General features: G+C 38.0%; 1 protein-coding gene across 1 annotated transcript in view; it reads right to left on the reverse strand.

Annotated features, from left to right (window-relative positions):
• Positions 1 to 492: 492 nt before the first annotated feature.
• The window catches only part of LOC139726627 (ras-specific guanine nucleotide-releasing factor RalGPS2-like), a 101,308-nt gene continuing 82,241 nt past the window's right edge, over positions 493 to 19,559 (reverse strand). The window contains exons 8-21 of the mRNA XM_071637618.1: positions 19,107 to 19,199; positions 18,276 to 18,399; positions 17,527 to 17,609; positions 16,607 to 16,746; positions 15,602 to 15,663; positions 10,332 to 10,440; positions 9,987 to 10,022; positions 9,375 to 9,481; positions 8,321 to 8,375; positions 7,222 to 7,295; positions 6,214 to 6,353; positions 4,435 to 4,537; positions 2,585 to 2,679; positions 493 to 1,721 (exon numbers count right to left, since the gene is read on the reverse strand). Coding sequence (XP_071493719.1) covers positions 1,692 to 1,721; positions 2,585 to 2,679; positions 4,435 to 4,537; positions 6,214 to 6,353; positions 7,222 to 7,295; positions 8,321 to 8,375; positions 9,375 to 9,481; positions 9,987 to 10,022; positions 10,332 to 10,440; positions 15,602 to 15,663; positions 16,607 to 16,746; positions 17,527 to 17,609; positions 18,276 to 18,399; positions 19,107 to 19,199 — 1,251 coding nt within the window. The 3' untranslated portion in view covers positions 493 to 1,691. The remainder of the gene's footprint in view (positions 1,722 to 2,584; positions 2,680 to 4,434; positions 4,538 to 6,213; positions 6,354 to 7,221; positions 7,296 to 8,320; positions 8,376 to 9,374; positions 9,482 to 9,986; positions 10,023 to 10,331; positions 10,441 to 15,601; positions 15,664 to 16,606; positions 16,747 to 17,526; positions 17,610 to 18,275; positions 18,400 to 19,106; positions 19,200 to 19,559) is intronic.

Below are 19,559 nucleotides of genomic sequence, written 5' to 3' on the forward strand. Positions count from 1 at the left end.
TATTTCTTGCTTTAATACAGTTCTCCATTTGTTCCAATTCACAATCAATGTTAAGGATGAAATTCAATAACCCTGTGTTTTACAGAAAAATCTATTTGCAAATAGAAATCGCCTACCTTTCAGCCAGTGGTTATAAGATTGAATCCTATCTTTTCTTGAGCTCAAATTTTCGTTTCATTCAAACTAAGTACCAGTCCCACATGTTCTTGCATATATCATATGAAAGGAACAGAAAGTAAAAGACAAAATAACATAACAATAGCATATTTAAAGGAATTTGTTAGTTGGTGATTGAAATGATGGTCAGATGAACTGAGAACTTTCGTAATTCTACATTTGCTAACCTCCATAGAAAGATCAGAAATATCATATGTTCACAGTGCGTATTGTTCACGTAACTTGTAAAGTGATATAAAATCTTTTATTAGTACAATGCACTATTGAAAATAATGGTATGAGAGCATTGGTGTTAGAATAAATGAATGTCTATCATCACTAAATTGGAGGCTGGACTGCTCAAGTGAACTGAGTTCTAATATAACTCTCAAATTTAGATCCACCATGCTCTTTGCGTCTTTGTCATGAGGGTCAAACTCTTCTTCTTCTTTTGATTGCAGGCAATTCTAGGTCTTAGATCACAAAGGACAGTTTCCCCACCAAATATCATTCTTTTGTGAAGATGTTTGGCAAGTCTTAAACCTATGAGATGACAGGATATATCCAAAGAAACTTGCCTGTAGTTGTCAGCTACCATTAAACTTTTACTTTCATTTCAACAACAATAACAAAAGCCACAAAAGAAACGGTTTTACAGGAAGCAAGACTACGCGCAAAGACTTCAGATATCGGCTTTCTGCTTTTCAAACAATGACCAGTGCGCTACCGCCAAAATAAAAAAGGAAAAAACAAACAACCACCAAACTCAAACCATTTCAGTAGCTACTGTAAAACCAGACAGTTATACAAATTTTGCGAGGAGCCAACATTTGTGAAGGTAAAATGCATGCAAAAAGCTTTTTGTCCACACAATTGTATTGAATGCCAGTTGCTAATTCGTGAAAATTTCACGCTGCAAGAAAGGCTGTCGGCCCCAATTCGCAAAGGTTTCATGCCATAAATGATTCTGGTTTTACAGTAGCATATTGAGTCTCATCAGCAGGCGACAGTACATTAAACCTTCAATAAGTGACGCTCCTTGAAAAAGAAAAAGAAAAAAATTGGCACACACACTTAAAGTCACACTATGCATTCAAATGCTTCTACAAAGTGAGATGACGCATCACAAAGATTTTCACACAAACTCGTCCGGCGCCGGGCCAACGTCTTGCCCAGCAAGACCTGTACGTTTGAGCGACCAGACCAGTGATGACACACACACCAGGGTATAACGTCAAATCAGATTTCGCCCCGGGATAGGCCTCCAACAACAGAGAGGGATATTTTGGCTCATGGACGCAAATATCCCGGAGCACGAGAAACTATCTTGAGGATCCATACAGGTGAGACCTAGGAACAAGAGAAGTAGGACTAGGAACTCTCACACACAAACACAAAGCTGCCCCACGCTACAAGTATCGATAGTACCATGGCAAAAAGTGTGGAAGCACCAATAGTAGTCTTTTATAACAACACTACGTTCATCTAATAATAGTCTCTGACGTCACAACAAAATGAGCTGTCGTTTCCATGCGTCACTCAAAGCTCATCAGATTTAACGGGGCCTGTGGACAGAAAGAAAGAAGAAAGATTCAAAGTTAATCTTTTTTTAAGTAAGAGGATATATGTCACATACATGAAAAAAACATATCCCTACCTGAAGCGATGATTTTACATTGGTGCATCCATTACAGACATTGAATGCTAACCAATAGAACAATTTCATGGAATCAGAAGAAAGACAGCTTTATGTTTATGCCACGTAATTCAATTTTTTGCAAAATATCAAACTCACTGCGCATCCACATAGCCAGTGTATAAATATTCTTTGTTTAATATGTATGTGCTACAGGCATCTATCATGTAACACACCAAAAATTGTTAAAAGACTTGTCTACACCAACTGCTTTCAGGTAAACTGGAGTTTTAAAATGAGTGAAAAAAATAAAAATAAATTCCTCAGAATTCTGCATGAGCACTTAGCCCTATTCATGCACACTTCTAAAACAACATGCCAAACGACAGAAACTTAAAGTACAGAAATCAAAAACGCATTGAGAAATGCAGCACCCTGTGTCACCTGTATTTCTAGCAGTTATAGTATTTACAGAGAGCACAGCACATCACATAAATGGGAAAAGGAACATTACATATTTCTCTGTTGTCACATCATTTAATTGAACCCTTTCTTGTGTGTACAGTGTGTACATTGCTATTAGGTTTTCTGCACCGCATGGCGTTCAATGCACAGAAAAGATTAAAGAACCCTATTTACAGAACAGATCTATGATTTAAACAAGAGTCACTGAGAGAGCTATGATGGGTGAATGGATTTTGAATAAGAGCCAACAACTTTCCGATCAATTTATAGAATTCTGGTTTGATCTCGCAAGATCATTCTGTGACTGAGACATCAGCAATATCTCACCTTTTGGCCTTTCCTTTTCTTTGAGGCCTCGTCTAGATGTCTGACCCAGGCACACGCCACGGAGTAGTTCTGTGCCTTGTACTTGTAGCTGTTACCTATAGGATGACATAAAGATGGATAGAGAAAGTGTCAAAAGCAATCACTTCACACATCAATTTCACTAGCCTGATATGGCAGATAGTAAAATATCTTGTAAGTATCACATTATTGGTTGTAGAAAATAATTATAGTCTTTCTTTTCATATCTTTTTACAGAACTCATTGGCAGGGCTTGTTTGTTCATTTCTATCTGAGAAGACGGCTGGATAGCCCATATTCAGCTACACTAAGCTGATCTTCCGTGGAGTCCTGGGCCCCGTCTTATAAAGACTTGTGATTGATTCAAATCAATCACAACTTTACGATTGAATGCAAATCCATCTTATAAAAAAAGTTATGATTGAAATTAAGACAGAGAACTGCAATCAATCAATCACAGGTTGCGATTGATTGCTGCTTTCAAGAGATTTGTGATTGAGTGATTTCTATCACAAGTTTTATAAGACAGGGCCCAGTTGGATGTGAGGCAGGACCACTTCACCGGGCTAAACATCCTGCTCTTTGCGATGAATGAATGAAGCGGGATCTTTTACGTGCATGAGTTGTGACTCTCTCACACACGCGACCTCCATTTTATGTTCTATCCGAGTTACCCCTGAAAATGTTGCACTAGTTCTGTGTATGACTGATAGAAACAATGTATGTTAATAACTAGGTTCTTGGTAATATGTGGCCAATTATCTTGTGGTTTATGTTTTTTTTTCTCTCCTTTTTTTTCCCTTCAATGCGAGAATGGGTTTAGTCACAGTATCATTAATATGTTGTCATAGATTATGTGATTAGAGATAAAATGTGTTTATAGGAAGAAGGAGCACATGCTCCTTAACTGTAGAGCAGTTGTGATGTTAATGCTCCCAACATCACTACATAAACCACATGGGATGTTAACCCTAACCAGGCCGGGCTTTTTTGGGTGTTCTGTGGCCGGGGAGGGGTTGATTCAACCCCCCCCTGAGATCTCGGCCATTGATCGCGCAATCGCCATGAAATTTGGCACGTGCATTACCTGTGGCGTATTCTACCAAGCTATACAAAAAGAAATGGAAATTTTCGTCATAATAATTAATTATGCTAATATATACATAAAATCATACATTTTGCTCTAAATCAGAAATTAAAGCTCCTAGAATCCTAATTTTTGGTGAAAACATTCTTTGTAGCATTCCTAACAATGTACTTGAAAAAAAAATTTGGTATCGAAATCAATTTCTTATGTATTTCATTGTTTTATGAATTTCTTATGCATTTCTTTGTTTTTTCGACCTTTTGTTTTATCGACCTTTTGTTTTATCATTTTTTTTCCACAAAATTTATGACAGAACCTATTTCAAGCATAATTATGCTAAAATTAATTAGTTTCAGCCTATGAAAGTGAAAATAATCATATCTTTATGAATAAGAAGAGAAAACTCCATTTGCATAGACTTTATACACAAAATCACGTTTTTGAGCCATTTTCGGTCTGACAGGCATGTATAAAACGTCATGCAGCGTCGTAACGGTATGTGCGATTTTCGCGAAAATGGTGTCAAAAGATGCGTGAGACTTGAAAGTAAAAAGTCAGCGAACGGCACGGTCAAAAAATTTCGCGCGGCGGAGAAGTCGCGAAAAATGTCGAGGGGGGGTTGATTCAACCCCCCCCCGGCCTTTTTAGGGTTAAACATTCACAGTCTGCCTATGCCGTGGAGCGTTCACATCTGTGTGATTGTCATGCCGTATGCGCCAGATCCTGCGCTCGCAGCGCACCGTACCTGTGTTGGGATCCGTGAGGACAAACACGTTGTTGTGCTTGGTGTCCGGCATGGTGACCAGCCAGTCGGTGATGGACAGGATCTTGCACGGCTTAGACTTGAACTGTGGGGGAACAGAAAGCAACAGGTGTCAAAGGGCAAACCAGCACTTATAAAAAAATCAGGGTCTGAGGGCTTCACAAGCCATGAGTTCATTCATTTGTAGCTCAAATGGGAGGGGGGGGGGGAGAGAAAAGTATTCTAGTATCAAATGTATTACAGCACTTTGAATCATGGCTGTAGCATGACAGCAAACATGACTGGATTATTTTTAAATCATTAATGAAGTTTTCACATGGTTGTGACCGATGTCATTATTTTATGAAAATGTATAAACTTTACAAATCCTACCATATTCACAGTTCATCCCTGGGGCATTTCATGAAGTATTTTGTCAGATATCTTTTTTTTTTCTGACAAACTGTTTTAAACTACCGGTACTGAAATCCTTACATCTGACTGGCTGAGAGCAAATAAAAAATATCAGACAAAACGCTTGATGAAACGCCCCAAGATATTAACCCTTAACCAATGAGTGAGACTACCACGCACTGAGACAGCAGCTTACATGAACTAACCTCCTACAACATGCAGTACATCGACTACTCATGGTACTAGTTTATACTTTATTGTTGATTACTCATGGTACTAGTTTATACTTTATTGTTGATTTCATTCAGAGCCAGACTGGGCAGCTGCCTGGACAATGCCCTACTGTATTACAAAGACCTCTTTTGCTCCCATTGTCAGACCCAAAGACCCCCATTTGCATAATAAGAGTCAATCTAGGCAAAACCCTCAGAGGGTCAATAGCATATGCCTGTGAGTTTCATATAACAAAAGAGTTTGACCCAACTGGTCAGAGATTAAACAAAGTAGCACAAAGCCTCACACACACACACACAGATTTTGATCCCAATCCCTTTTATCAAAGTGGCAAGTACAAGGCATATTCACCTAAACCTCTCTGAGCTATTTTATAACATTTTGTATAGCTGGGATGCCAGACTGCATTGGCCTGCAATCTAACTCTTTTGATTAAACCATTAAGGATGGACTGACTTTGCTACTACATGCATTTCCCATAGACCCCTGCCCAAGTATACTCGGGACTTGTCCTCAACGGGTTAACATGCCAGAGGGTTTGAGTTGACCAAGGGTCAAAATCATGGTCAGACATACCCACTTGTGTGTGGTCAGGATGGGATGTGATTTGAGCAGGTGTTCCAGACAATAAAAGCTTTTGTCTCTGGTACAGAGCACCCCACAAAGAAAATTTAACGCATGGATGGGGCTCTGGTACATATAGGATAAGTATACACTGGCGTAAACCTCCAAATTTTGTACTGCATACATGGTATATTTTGCAGTCTTGTTTCTGTTGCTAATTTGATGAGTCGACCAATAGCTGCTAAATTTTATACAACTGAAAATACTGCCTCCTGTAACACAATTACTCTAAATATCATCTCCAAGGAGGAAAAGTGCAAACTATTTTCTTGAAAAGGGATAATACTTCATTCTCATTCCATCAATATGTTTCTGGATTGCGAATTCAACCATTAACGCTATTATCTTACAGGCCCCTAATTCGCACAAAGTGTACTAGCAAGATGTACATCGTGTACAGTATATGTTTCAAATCATCTGTTTCTGGATCATGCATGGATCATGCAATGGGATACCATACCATCCTACATAACACCTGCAAAAATGTTCTACGGATAGATGGTGGCTTACGTGTGATCGTTCAATGGAGCTGAAGGATTTGGCGGCGTAGTGGACCATGTTCGTGCTCCACAGCCCCACCCAGAACCTCGTCCATGACGTCACGGAAAGTTTCCTCCCCGCTTTCCTGATTGGCTTCCTCTTGAGACACGCTGCATTGAAAAAAAAAAAAAATGTAAAACGGTGTGAAAGAATGATAATGCTCTTACTTTAAATGTTTGAAAAAAAATGCAAATATGCATGTGCACCCCATTCAACAGCAGCAAGAAGAATGCAGACAAATAGCAGGAAACAAGCACTACTCTTTACTTTGTAGTTAGAGAATCACAAACTTCTTGCAAAGAGAAATTGACAGTCTGTGAAGGAGCAAATGAGATACGAATAGCGCCCTCTTGTGGGCACTCTGTGCTGATTGCCTAATTCTCCCATTGCAAGTGGAAGTTCACATCAGTGGTGGACAAGTTCAAAGACAGATATTGTCATATGATATATTATGATGCAAATGATGTGATACACACTGCACCCTACAGGTCATGTCACACCCTGTGACGGGCACTCGTCAATAAACCACATTGCTGACTCCATCAGAAACTTGTTGGCAGCTTTTACAACAGGTATGATTTAAGAACAAAAGGATTTTTTCCTTTGTCAGGATGGAAAGAAATAAATATTCTTCAGCCAGGGAGACTTGACTGCTCCCCGCAGTGGGTCTTGCAATGAGATGAGCTCACTCAGTCCCCATCTATTCAGAGTGCCTGCGTTGCTTGGCAAAGTTTAGCCTATAAAAACTGAAATACTTGCGGAAATCTCAAACAATTACGAGTTTTCCCAGTCTCTTCGGAGTACATGTTGTGTCTGGCACAGGTGTCACAAACATTAAAAATACTTGCGGAAATCTATAACAATCTGCAAGTTTCCTCCTTTGATACTCTGCATCAATGGAAGAGGGAATCTCCCAACTATGAAAACAAAAAATTATCCAGCGGGTGACTGAGCTTATCAGAGTCCATAAATGCTTACCGCTGAGGACAAAGGAGTTCTGTGGGATGTCGATGATACTGGAGACAAGGTCTTCACAGCTTTCTGTCACACCCCTGTCAGCAAATCAGTTAGAACAACAACAAAAACAAAAAGCATGAGAGAATACCACCAACGGAATTCCAATGTACTGCTTAAACTATAGATTAAACTATTCCTGATCTCATCCTGCTTAATATCCTTCATAGCAAAATTTCTGATTCATGATTAGCTTATATTTTTTCAACCTAATTCAGTGTCTGCAACAATAGTGGAAATGTGCAAAAAAAGAAAAAAAGAAAGAAGAGATACACCATTGTCTCTGGCCTGGCTATATGAACTCACATGACACCTTTGTGAAAGGGCGAGTCACAGTTTTGTTACTGTCTTCTCCATTTACAAATTAGCATGATGACTACTGCGCATGAATCACAGATGAAGGGGAACCAATGACGTGTAACTTGATCATCAAGCAAAAATAAACCCACAATAGCCACATATCGGCAATGGTGAGGTGCCATTAAAGGAATGGTATAGTTTTGGTTGAGGTGAGAATTCAGCTTTTAACTTTTTGCAAGATACTTAGGAACCACTTCATGAAATATTAAAGAGCGTACAATTCTAAGAGGACTTCAGTGTTTATTCTATGAAAATCGGTTTTAGAATGGCTGAGATATCCAAAAACAAAGTAAAGCAAAGCGATCCTAATAAAAAGTGGGTCCCACCTCTTATTAGGACCACTTTGTTTTGGATATCTCAGCCATTTCATAACCAGTTTCAATCAAATAAACTTTGAGTTCATCTTTCAATAGAATCACATGCTTTTTCAAATTTCATAAAAGGTTACTCACTATCTCCAAAAATCATCATCAAAACACATTAGAAACCTGAAGCCCCATCTCAACCAAAACTGTACCATCCCTTTAAGTTACAAAAACACAATGGTAAGACTTCTGAACCCTCATAAGTGTCAAGTTAATTCATTCAAAACTTGCTTCTTTTTTAGCATAAATCCTACAACTGATACCATACTGAATACTGACAGCACTATCGATATCGGACATACTATTAGACATTGTACACATGTGCAGTTGTATCGTACCCATTGTTTAGCCACATGTCCTGGTCATCGCTGAACTCTGACCCTTCGCTGCTCCCTGTGGGAAACAGAGAACACCATGAAAAGATCACAATAATCTCAATGTCTAATCCAGGGCATAGTCATGAGATGACGCATCTTAAAGGGGCATAGTCCCGGTAGTGTAGAGGGCGCTGTTGATGATATTGCCGATCACCGTTAGCATTGATACGAAGATTACCGACGTTGAGCTGTCATCAAGAGTAAAGCGCGTAGGTATTGCTAAGTAACGTTGCCTTCGTTGTCTTCTCTGCGCGATGTCTGTAGGATTGCCAGGGTGCGTGCATATGTGCTTGTTATCATGACATCACAAAAGAAGTTTGCTAAAGCTGTCATCCCCCTCAGCCGAATCATGAGCCGAACTGTGATCGGACCACTGACTACAGTGGATCGGACTTCTTCGGACTCGGGGAAGTAGGCCAAAGCGTAAGCGCTAAAGAGGAGTCGATAGCGTAGGTCTCTATAGGAAACTTGCGCCGTGCGCCCGTGTACGCATTTGACTAAAACACCGGGACCATGCACCTTTAATATGACAGAAACCTGTAGAATTCTGTTTTAAGTGTATGAAAACTTTGAGAATAGTAAATTCTTGAAAAGAGGAAAATTAAACTTGATACAATTTCTTTTTTGTTTATGCAAGACACAGGCAACCTGTGTTCAAAGCTAACAACAGGATTAGCATGTGTAATTCTTTCACCAATGAAAGATATGTCCATAGAGATACAGGGTTTTCTCCTACCAATATCAATCACTTTTCCATCAATGTTTCGGTCTGTGACAACACACTATCAAATTAATTAGGTCAACCTCTAATTGTCTCAAAACATTGAATAGGGGATAATATGTCATGCACTGTTTCCAGCCACAAGTGAAATGATGGATTTCTTGTTGACAGAAATTGCGCTTTTTTGGGGGGAGGTGCGCACTTCAAAAATAACGCTATTCTTGCCCCCTTAGAATCCATAATTTCAGCTATATGAGCCTCTCAGTGCATGGTATATTTGCTTACTGACTATACCTTCTATTGAACTGGACACGGACGGTCGTACTGAGCTAGTTGTCTCCTCCAACAGGCTGTCGTCCAGTAAGTGCCTTGGACCGTTGCCAAAGTTTGTGTTTGGGAAGCTTCAAATGTGACCAGAAGCAAAAACAAAAACAGTTATTAAACTGCCTGCCAAGTGGGCACCTGCTGCAACACACACGCAAGATTCGTTTACATGCATTCAACTATTTTCAATAAAAAAATGGAACTCCTGTCATAAGATGAGTGCTAACAAAGCAAAGCAAAATATATGGTAAAGTTCAAGAGGACACAGGAGTTAAAACTTTTACTTGTTGCATACTATTTCATCTCTTGCAGTCATTACGTCTGAAATGCACACCACAATATTTTAAAGAAATTAATAACTCTTGAGATATAAAACCAACAAAAGTCATATGAAAGTAAACTGTGAAGAAGACTTGATAAATCATACTCTCTACAGACTCTGACAGCAAAGGCACAATTAAAGCATGTATCTGTTGATTAGAAAACTACACATCTCGTGATACACAAGTCATTTTTTTTTTTTTTTTTCGCATTGCGTTTGTCAAGAAAAACAAAAGAGAACAAAAGAGCAGACAGTCTTACCTTAAAGGCTCAGCAGGACCAAGGTGGTTGGGAACACTGCAGACATGGAGGTAAAAAAAAAGCAACAACAAATGAAGTCATGCTATTGATGTCTATAATTGCATTTAAGCAGATGCTGACACAAAAGGTATACATAGAATACAATTTTACATACGTGTACATCATAGACAAGAACATGGCAAGAATAGAGTGACAATTATGCTAATAGCAGACACAAATAAAACTGTCATCCCATAAAAACGATCGTAAATCAAATCTGGTCACACAAGGATTATCTATCAGTGCTACAATCAATGTTTTTTCAAATGTGCTTCAGTGATTGAGTGGGGGTTCAATTCTACTCACTTTGCCCCTAAACTTTTCGTTTTCCGGTGGCCAGGTACAAACTTGGCTGAGATGACAGGCGTTGACGGGTTGGACTTCCCTATCGAGCTCGTCTTCCCTCCACCACTGTCTGTAAACACGACATAAGAGACAAGGAATTGATTAACCGAGATGATCTACATGAAATGCTCTGATTTTTCATGAAAGCATAATTATACAACATTGTACCATTCCCCAAAGCAAATGTAAGAATGTCTGTATACCATGTGGGTACCACGGCTCATGATGTACAAGTACAACCGGGATGTATGGATTCAATATACTCTTGGATGATGTGTTTTTATATGTTTGGCTTGTACAGTACAGTCTACATGGAAAAATATTTGAAAGTGATATATCATGAGAATAAACTCTATATACACATGTAAGTTATATGTTTTTGCCAGTCCTCAGCTGGTAATGCAAAATTTGATATTGCATTAATATAGGGAGGTAAATATTCAACATAAACAAACAGGTAATTTATTATTATTCCATGGATTTCAATTTCATGTCAACTCTGAGGTTGGTCTACTTTAATGATGATAAGAACAATTCTAATTGTCATAAACATGTACAATGATCTGTCTTAATATTGAGAAAAAAAAAAATCTTTGCACATGAGTTACCAATCATATTTGGGAGCAGGTTATGCGGAGTAGATGTTCACACATGTATAAAGCTATTGTGGCAAATGAATATGATATGAATTGACTAGGAATTAACAAGAAGTTGGTAAAATTCATTTTCATCACTGAATAGACCTGATGATGGACTGGGACCAGAATGAATTTGGATGCACCAAAAAACCCTGAAAGGTATGAAAACAAGAAGGGGAAAAAAAGCATACACCCAATGACATGATAAATGAAAATGATGATCCCTCCAATGTCATAGCATGATGATATGAGTCCTGTGCTAAGATTTATGCAAATCAGTCATCAACCCTCAACACACACATGATAAAGACAAGGCATGGTAGACATGCTTCATTATGGTCATACTCTTTCTAAGCTGGAGTACAAGATCCAATGGTGATGCCTTGGTTTTTTATTGTACGCATATCTGGATGTAATTTTCAACTTTTCAGCTTGGTAACATCAAAGCCATAGAGGGGATTAAAGGGGTCACTGTGCAGTGAATGTTTAGGCCCAAAGTTGAGCTGTAAGTATAGAAATTAAGCCAAGTAGGCCCTGCCTCCACCCCACCTCCCATCATACTGGTTTATTCCTGTCAACTTTATCTATGCCAAGAGCATGACGATGCCTGTGAGTCAGCGTATCGTATGAGATTCTGGCGGTGTGAATAAGAGGGGGATGATATTGCACACGGAGAGAGATTAGCAAGCGGTGACACATGGCCATTGTACGTAAGTACAGATGTAAATGAGACTGGGTGCTGATGTCAGATGAACTCACACAGATTATGTCCTGGGAATCATATAGCACAATTGCGAAAGTAAACAGTGCAGTACCGGGTATTGTCTAAGAATATCCACTCTTGTAATCTCGGGGCTTGACAGAGAATATTTTTGTGCAGGACTATTCAAACATACATATTGTATAAGATCTAACATGGTTGAATTGAGCAGAAACAAAATGAAAATAAACAAATACACACACAAACACACACATACGCATACAAAGACATGAATTGGCTTATTCACGTGCATGCATTATCATGTGTGAGATATATTCTATCAACTTACGTAGGTTATAAGGAAGAGAGCACATCAAAGCAGGTTAAAGTCACAAATCATGCATTGCATACGATGCATTCAAGCACCCAAAAAAAAAAGAAGAAGAAATAAACAATATTCTTAAAAGATTTAGAGTGAGATGACATATACACACAAAGGTACACATGGTAAATTGCACACACTGAACACACCACCGACTGGTTTAACACTCTGCTAGGTAAAAGTTAATGTGAATACATTACTGTTGTGATCAGCAATATCATACAATGCCACAGAGAATTTGAATTTATGGATGGAGTGCAATGGTCAGAGAGATGAACAATTGGTACTGTCCAGGTGGTAATGATCACATAATTGACATTTTTGCCCAGTCTGGGGAGATGAATTTCACCTTTTACTAATTGTCTCCATACTATTTATAAAATTTCTGTGCACAAAGTACTACACACAGACATTCACCAATTCTCATTTGCATACTGGTATCATATTGCAGGTAATGTGCAAAATATCTAGAAATTGCAAACTATTCCATGTTTGAAAAACCATGTGACTGAATCCCTGTGAAAAATGGAAATATGGATGATGAAAACGCCAATCACGCATGTTAAGTTAGCACCATGACTTACTTTTTCCCAAGAATTGACCACAAACTAGCACATTACACATAATTTTTTTTTTTGCTTTTGTTTGCTCGTTTTTCAAATAGAGTATTATGCAGTATTGTAAGTAGTTTGATCAAATCTTCAGTGACTGTATACAAATGTCCTCGAGTCTGACTACCACACTTGAAAGTGGCGTGACTACAAGCATTTTGTTTGGCTGGTCAATTCTGGTCCAAAGTAAGAATGTCCACCACACGGTCAAGGGGAGAAGGAGCAGAGGCAGATGAGCGAATAGTCATCGGTCACTACCTACCTGTCAGGTTAGAGAGATTGAGGACGGGAGGAGTGCAAAAAAGGGAAACCGACTGGACTTCTAGCAAGCGAGAGAGGAGCAGAAAGAAATCAAACAAGGGGTGTTTCACATGTAACGAACGGAAAGTGTGTTACTCATTAGACATCGCAGACTGCAGCGAGCAAGACGACATACCCAACTCAGAAAACTCACTCGCATGCTCAAAGAGACATAGAGAAAAGTACATGACGATTCCATAGGATAGAGGAAGTTTGTGACTTAAGTGCTCTCTAAGTGTGCATTCAGAATTACATCCTAGGACAAAAGTAATGCATTCTGCAATCGGAAACATAGACTTAAGTATTAATGAAATATCAAATGGACCTATCATATTACCTGGGGGGTATTTTGCCAGAGATTTTCACTGACAAATTTGCTCTCAGCTGATCAGATGAAAGAATTTCAATAGCTTAAAAACAGTTGTCACAGTGACTGACAATTTTCATGAAACACTGCACTGAAATGTATAACACAATCATCCCCATTCCCCTACTCCTCATGTTCTCGGTCAATCCTGCCAAAACTCTAGACAGCTCTCACCAAACAAATTCCAGTAAAAACTTGGAGGAAGTGCAGAAACCTTCAATCAGGGCACCTTAAAGCTTAGTCTAAGCACACTCAGAACTTCCAGGTAAACCAATTAAAACAGCATGTTTTCACAACGGCACTATGACTGTTGGTAGGATGCAAATTGTTGGTAGGATGCACCATATGTGACATAATTCATACCTGCCAACATTTCAAGATGAAATATCTTACTCGTGGATTGCAAAAATCTTATTTTATATGCAAACTGAAGTTAAAAATCTTACTTTCAGTCAAATCTTCAGAAAATACACATGAAAGGTATACCTACATATTTTTCTAAAATCTTATTTCTCTCACAGAAAATCTTATTTTGCTATTTTCAATGTAAAAAACTTACTGAATCTGATAAAATCTTATTAGTTGGCAAGTATGCATAATTGAAAAAAATAGTACCAAAAATGTGCATATAATAATATGCAATTATTCATAAGTTCACATAAAATTCCTTTAGACATATCCCTTCCCTACCTATAAAGGAGAGTGGAAAGAGAGAGAGAGAGAGAAGGAAAGAAAGAAAGAAAGAAAAAAAGAAAAAAAGAAAGAAAAAAGAGAAAAAGAAAGAAAGAAAGAAAGAAAGAACAAAAAGAAAAGAAAGAGAGTGGAAAAGAATACCTTGATTGACTTTATTATGATAAATTAAATTGCGATTAATCAAATTTTCCTGGCCTGTTAAAGTGTGGACATTTGCACACATTTGCACAAATCTTCAAGCAACACATACTAGAAGTTCACCAGATAAGTTTAGGAAAAACACAAGGCCTGAGGTTATCACTAGAGGCTTTTGATAAAGTTCAAACTGTGATACCAGACAAGTGAAAGATCCACTTTCAAAACAATTAATGGTAGACACCATTTTTAGTATATTAAAGGAGAATTAAGGGGATTCCAAAGGGTGCAGCCTCAATCAGTGGGAGAAAGAATATTTCATTAACGCAATAGTTTTTTGTACATACCAGTTACTTGATTTCAATCAAAGAAGGACACAAACATAAAGAGCAAAAGCTAATATAAGAGATGAAAAGTTTCAAAACTTTGAAAAGGGCAGAGTCACACAGTATCTTCTATACCAAATCATCTTCTATTGATACAGAACCATCATCCTTCCTGTTTCCTAATCTCCTTAACAGCGAATAGACGCAAAAATAACTGTGTCTGATTGATACACTACAACTTCTATCAACAAAACTCTCTAAACATGAACATTTTCATTCGCATTATTCATAAAACGACAATAGTAATCAGGAACATATTGGGGTGAGGTGTGAATTATTCTTCGTATCCCTGTACACTGTCAGTATCTATCAAAAGAACTCTGACCCAGTTTACTTATAACAACACTAATATATAGGCATAGTGTACAAATCATACTTTCCTGTTATAGCAGCTGAGGGTGCCAACGTGAAATTTGTGGTCTTAAGGCTACCAATTTATGTTGGAATCACTCTTAAACCTGATAGTAATTCTAAATGACAACATACGACTTGGAGTGGACAAACACAATTTCTTTGCTTGATGACTGAACTAATATAATAGTCAAGTCTAAACTACAACTGTGCATTTACACTTATAAATTTTGGTGTGTGAGGGTATACAGCAAAAGCCTCAACATATCATTTTAAACTTTCAAAGCACTCACACATCTAATACGGTGCAAACACAAATACATATACTTTCGGTGCACTTGTTGGAGTATCATTCAAATAAAAACAACAGACTCTATGAGTGAATAGCATACATAAACAAAAGTGTACATTCAAAACGTATACAAAACAGAACTTAAAATGTGCACAATATGTAAAGGGGACACTTTATCAAAGCAAGAGATACTGCTCAAAACAATACAGAGTTTTGTCATGCATTTACCTTGCATACTCAGAAGCGCAATTTCCTATGCTTTTCCGAACACAAAAATACATCTTAAAATCGACTTGCTCGACAATATTTCATGCACATCAAATGCAACAGGGAGAGAAAACATCAATAGAAACAGATCAGAGTTATATTGAGTTACCTGTTTGGTCAAGTTCATCTTTGGACTTGGATTGCACTGTTGGTTCCAGTTGTAATGAAATTCTGTGCAGGGAAGGAGTGAAGGAAGGGTAAAAAATAGTTTAGTTATAAATTCATTCTCAAACTAATTTTTTATTTCGTTTTTGACAAAAAACCCCAACAACCTGGTAACAAACAAACTATTAGAAAGCCTCCAAAAAAAAAAAAAAGATTAGAAAGTATGTTTACGACATTTAAACAAATGAAGACTAAAACCAAAGTTGATAATAATGATGATGGTGGTGATGATGATGATGGTGATAACAATAATGATGCAAGTGATAATGATAGTGGCTTCTAAAAGACAAAAAAAAATAGCACATTCCAATTACTAATGCTTATGATGCTATCAAGCTATACTGTTACCCAAAAACATGAATCAACACAAAATATGACAAGAGCATAATGACACGTTAAACAGATGATAGTAACAATTCATGAATTGACAATCTGTAGGTGGCAATTAATCCTAAAATGTTAAAATTTGCAATCCTTTAGATACATTACAGACAATATAGCACGACAGATATTTTGCTAATTCATATAACTACTCTTCTAAAAAAAAATAAAATAAAATACATGTCCTGTGAAATGAGTGGTCAAATATTGATTTATCTAGCAAGTAATTTTTGCTGTATTCAACTCATTCTCCAGTTTTAAAGTCTAGATCAGTAAGCACTTGGAGGTAAGTTCAACACTAGATTATTTTTGAATAAGCTACACTTCATGCTAAAGTGGAACATAATAAAAAAAAAACAACATAACAAAACAAACCCTCTCTAATGCAAATGGTGTCTGGAAGAAAACAGACAAATAAACACAAAACTGTTGAATATAAGGACAGAACAGAGAATTCTGGAATCTCTACGGAGAACAACTTCTAAGGTTTGTTCACATCACAGAATATCATCATCATCGAGCGCATGCAGTAGGAAGCGATCCAATGCATGCCGGCGGCTTGGCTTACTTGTAGTTGTCTTCTTCAACAAACTTCTGCAGCTCCTCAATGTAGCGCACAGAGTGGAGGTATTTCTGGACGTACGGCAAGCACTCGTAGTCATATTGCGACTGCTGGAGCTCGGCGATCACCCTCAAGATGTTGTTCATCTGGTCGGAGAGGAAGTCAAGTTTCATGTATCATCTTGTAAATGTCTATTATCACAGGTGGCTTCCTGCCAGTATGCTACTCTACATACATTGCATTTAGGTGCGAGATATTCAACAAATGATACCCTCTTATTTAGTGCAATGACCCTTTCCACCAGCTTCCTTGCTACAGGCAGAGTAGAAGCATACACTACAGCTGAATACACTTGTAACTGCTTTCAGAGTGGGCACACTGAATCACACTGTCATGATTTGTACAATGTGAATCAGTTTGCTGAATAACAAAATGATCTACCGATGGGCAAGACGAGTGTTAGATCTATGTACGCCCAGACGAGCCTCGTGAGAGCAAAGGCACCTGTCTTTATATCATCTTCTGAGCACAAGCTTTGTAGAAAGCTAGACACCATAAAATTACAACCTGACAAACTACTGAGAGAAGGAAAACTTTAATAGCAAATTTTAACGCTATTTCCTACATTATTGTGGATGATATCAGCCACCAAAATTGACACTCTCACACACAAAAGTATTCCAAACTGCAATTGGAAGGTGCAACTCTCCCTATCCAAGTCCACCGAATATACAAAAACAAAAAACACCAACAACAGAAGAAGCAAACAGCACAGGCAACTAGTATGCACTTTAATCTATGTCTATGCTCTAAGGATAAGATTATGGTAAATCTTGAAAAAAATTCCACCCCCCCCCCCCCCTCCAACTAAAAAAAGAGGGAGTGGAGGGGGGGGGGGGGGGAGGATCTAACCCATGACCACTTACTTTGGTGGACCTGCTGTCACTGTCCATCCCACCAGTGCTGGGATGAGCAACGTCTATGTAGACCAGGTCTTGGAGGTACATGCCTGGAATAGAAAATGTAAGACAAAATAAAGATGAAGGAATGTGTAAGAATATTTTTCCCATCAGCACAGCTCCCACGATGACAACTATAGTGGCTCTAGGGGAAAGTTTTTCTCTTATTGTTCATTATGATTACAAAGTACAACATTTTAACATTGTGTACGGTGTTGACGTTGGTGATGTAGAGAATGATGATAGTGAAAATTACAATAAGAGTTCTAATAACAACTGAAACCATGTGCTGAAAAAAGAAGAAAGAAATTCTATATATAAATAACAATATCCATGATACATCCATTTCTAGAGAGCATGTGATGAGATCTTTGGGAGCTTAAGTAAATATTACTTTCCTATTGCTAAGAAAAAAGTTTAACTGCTGACTTATCATTTCTTAAGTTGTCTCTCATGGTGCTCTGTTAAATAGATAAACATCTTGACATAGCAGCAATTTTGATAGTCATTTTACCACAAAGGGAAAATAGTGATGGGCTGCAATGGAATTCAAACCCATGACCTTCTGATTGAGGGTCTAGATATCAAACCTACAAACCATTATGCACCATAGCAGAAAAGACAAAGCCCTCTCTCCTACTCCCCCACTGCCCTCCGCCCCACAACCAACTCTCTTCCTCAATTCCCATCCCTATGCTGGATGCTGACAGACTCACCTAGATACGGTAGGCATGGCAACCGGACCGCATCCATGTGATCCCTCAGTCTCTGCCTGTTGTCGTCCTCCGACATCAGATCGGACAGCTTCTCACACGTCGCCTTCTCCTTCTTGTGCACCAGCTGCAAGGAAGTCAAAACAATATCATGTATTCCATCAAATCTTTTGCCTGTTTTAACAGATATCTCATTACAGCCTTCCCTTGGAAATACCTTGCTTAATCCTCACCATGAAGCAGGGCAGCCTCTCTTTGTGTGAGTGTGTTTTTTAGGAACTAAATTACATCACAACTGTCAAGGGTGTCTAAAGAAAAGAAGAATTCTCTACACAAGATGATGTGGAATTTCACACAAGTTTGTGGCTAGGGCGCAGATTAATCTTTATCATGATGTGTACACTCTGATTCCAACAAATAAACCTCTCCTCTGAATTCATATTCTCTCTCTCTCTCTCTCTCTCTCTGTTTTCAACACACAAATGTGGTTGAAAAGCATGATTACTGTACTAACCATTTTCAGTGTTAAATAATCATAGGTCACATATGGGATATTTGCTCCAAGAAGTATGACTTTTTCAAAAAGTTGTTTGAAAAATAATGCCAGAAAGAGGAGGGAATTTGGCAATTTTTTTTTTAAATACATTCAAAATCAAACTTTGTCGACTACATCTTAGAAGAGAACAACAGTTTTTTAATTATTTGCAAAAAATTGGTTTATGAGAAGCTTAATTGTTGCAAGATATGTGCATCAGTTGTAACGTTAAACTTCCAGGAGAAATTAGCCAACTTTATGAGAGTTTAAAAGTGTGTAGGTATGCTCCTCATACTCACGTTCCACGTTTTCGTCAACCTGAAAATAGGCGCACTGTGTAATGCCGAGATGATTGCCATGACTGCGTGGAAGTTGTTGATGTCAAATAATTTCTACAGGATAAAAATAAGGAACAAAAGTTAACATCTTAAGCCCAAAGCCTTTGTAACAGCCACATGGATGTTACTTTAATACATTGTATATTCTTTAAACACAGAAATAAAATGAAAAGAGCTCACAAAACATCACACAAGGAGGCAAAGGAGAAAATGAAGATTAGTTTCAAGTGTCTCTAATACAGTCAATTAATTCAAATTGACATGATTCTTATATCATGTGATATCAAATGCATTCATTTAACCAGTCAATTCCTCTGTCAAATTCGATCATTGTAGGCATAAGAAAAGACATTTAGTTTAAAGGCCACATGAGGACTATAGTCCTGTATCTGCTACAACATTGTGGTATTCTAC

Source organism: Diadema antillarum, unplaced genomic scaffold, assembly GCF_040938485.1.
Source record: "Diadema antillarum isolate AM-2024a unplaced genomic scaffold, OU_Dant_1.0 seq00000094_RagTag, whole genome shotgun sequence".
Classification (NCBI taxonomy): Eukaryota; Metazoa; Echinodermata; class Echinoidea; order Diadematoida; family Diadematidae; genus Diadema; species Diadema antillarum.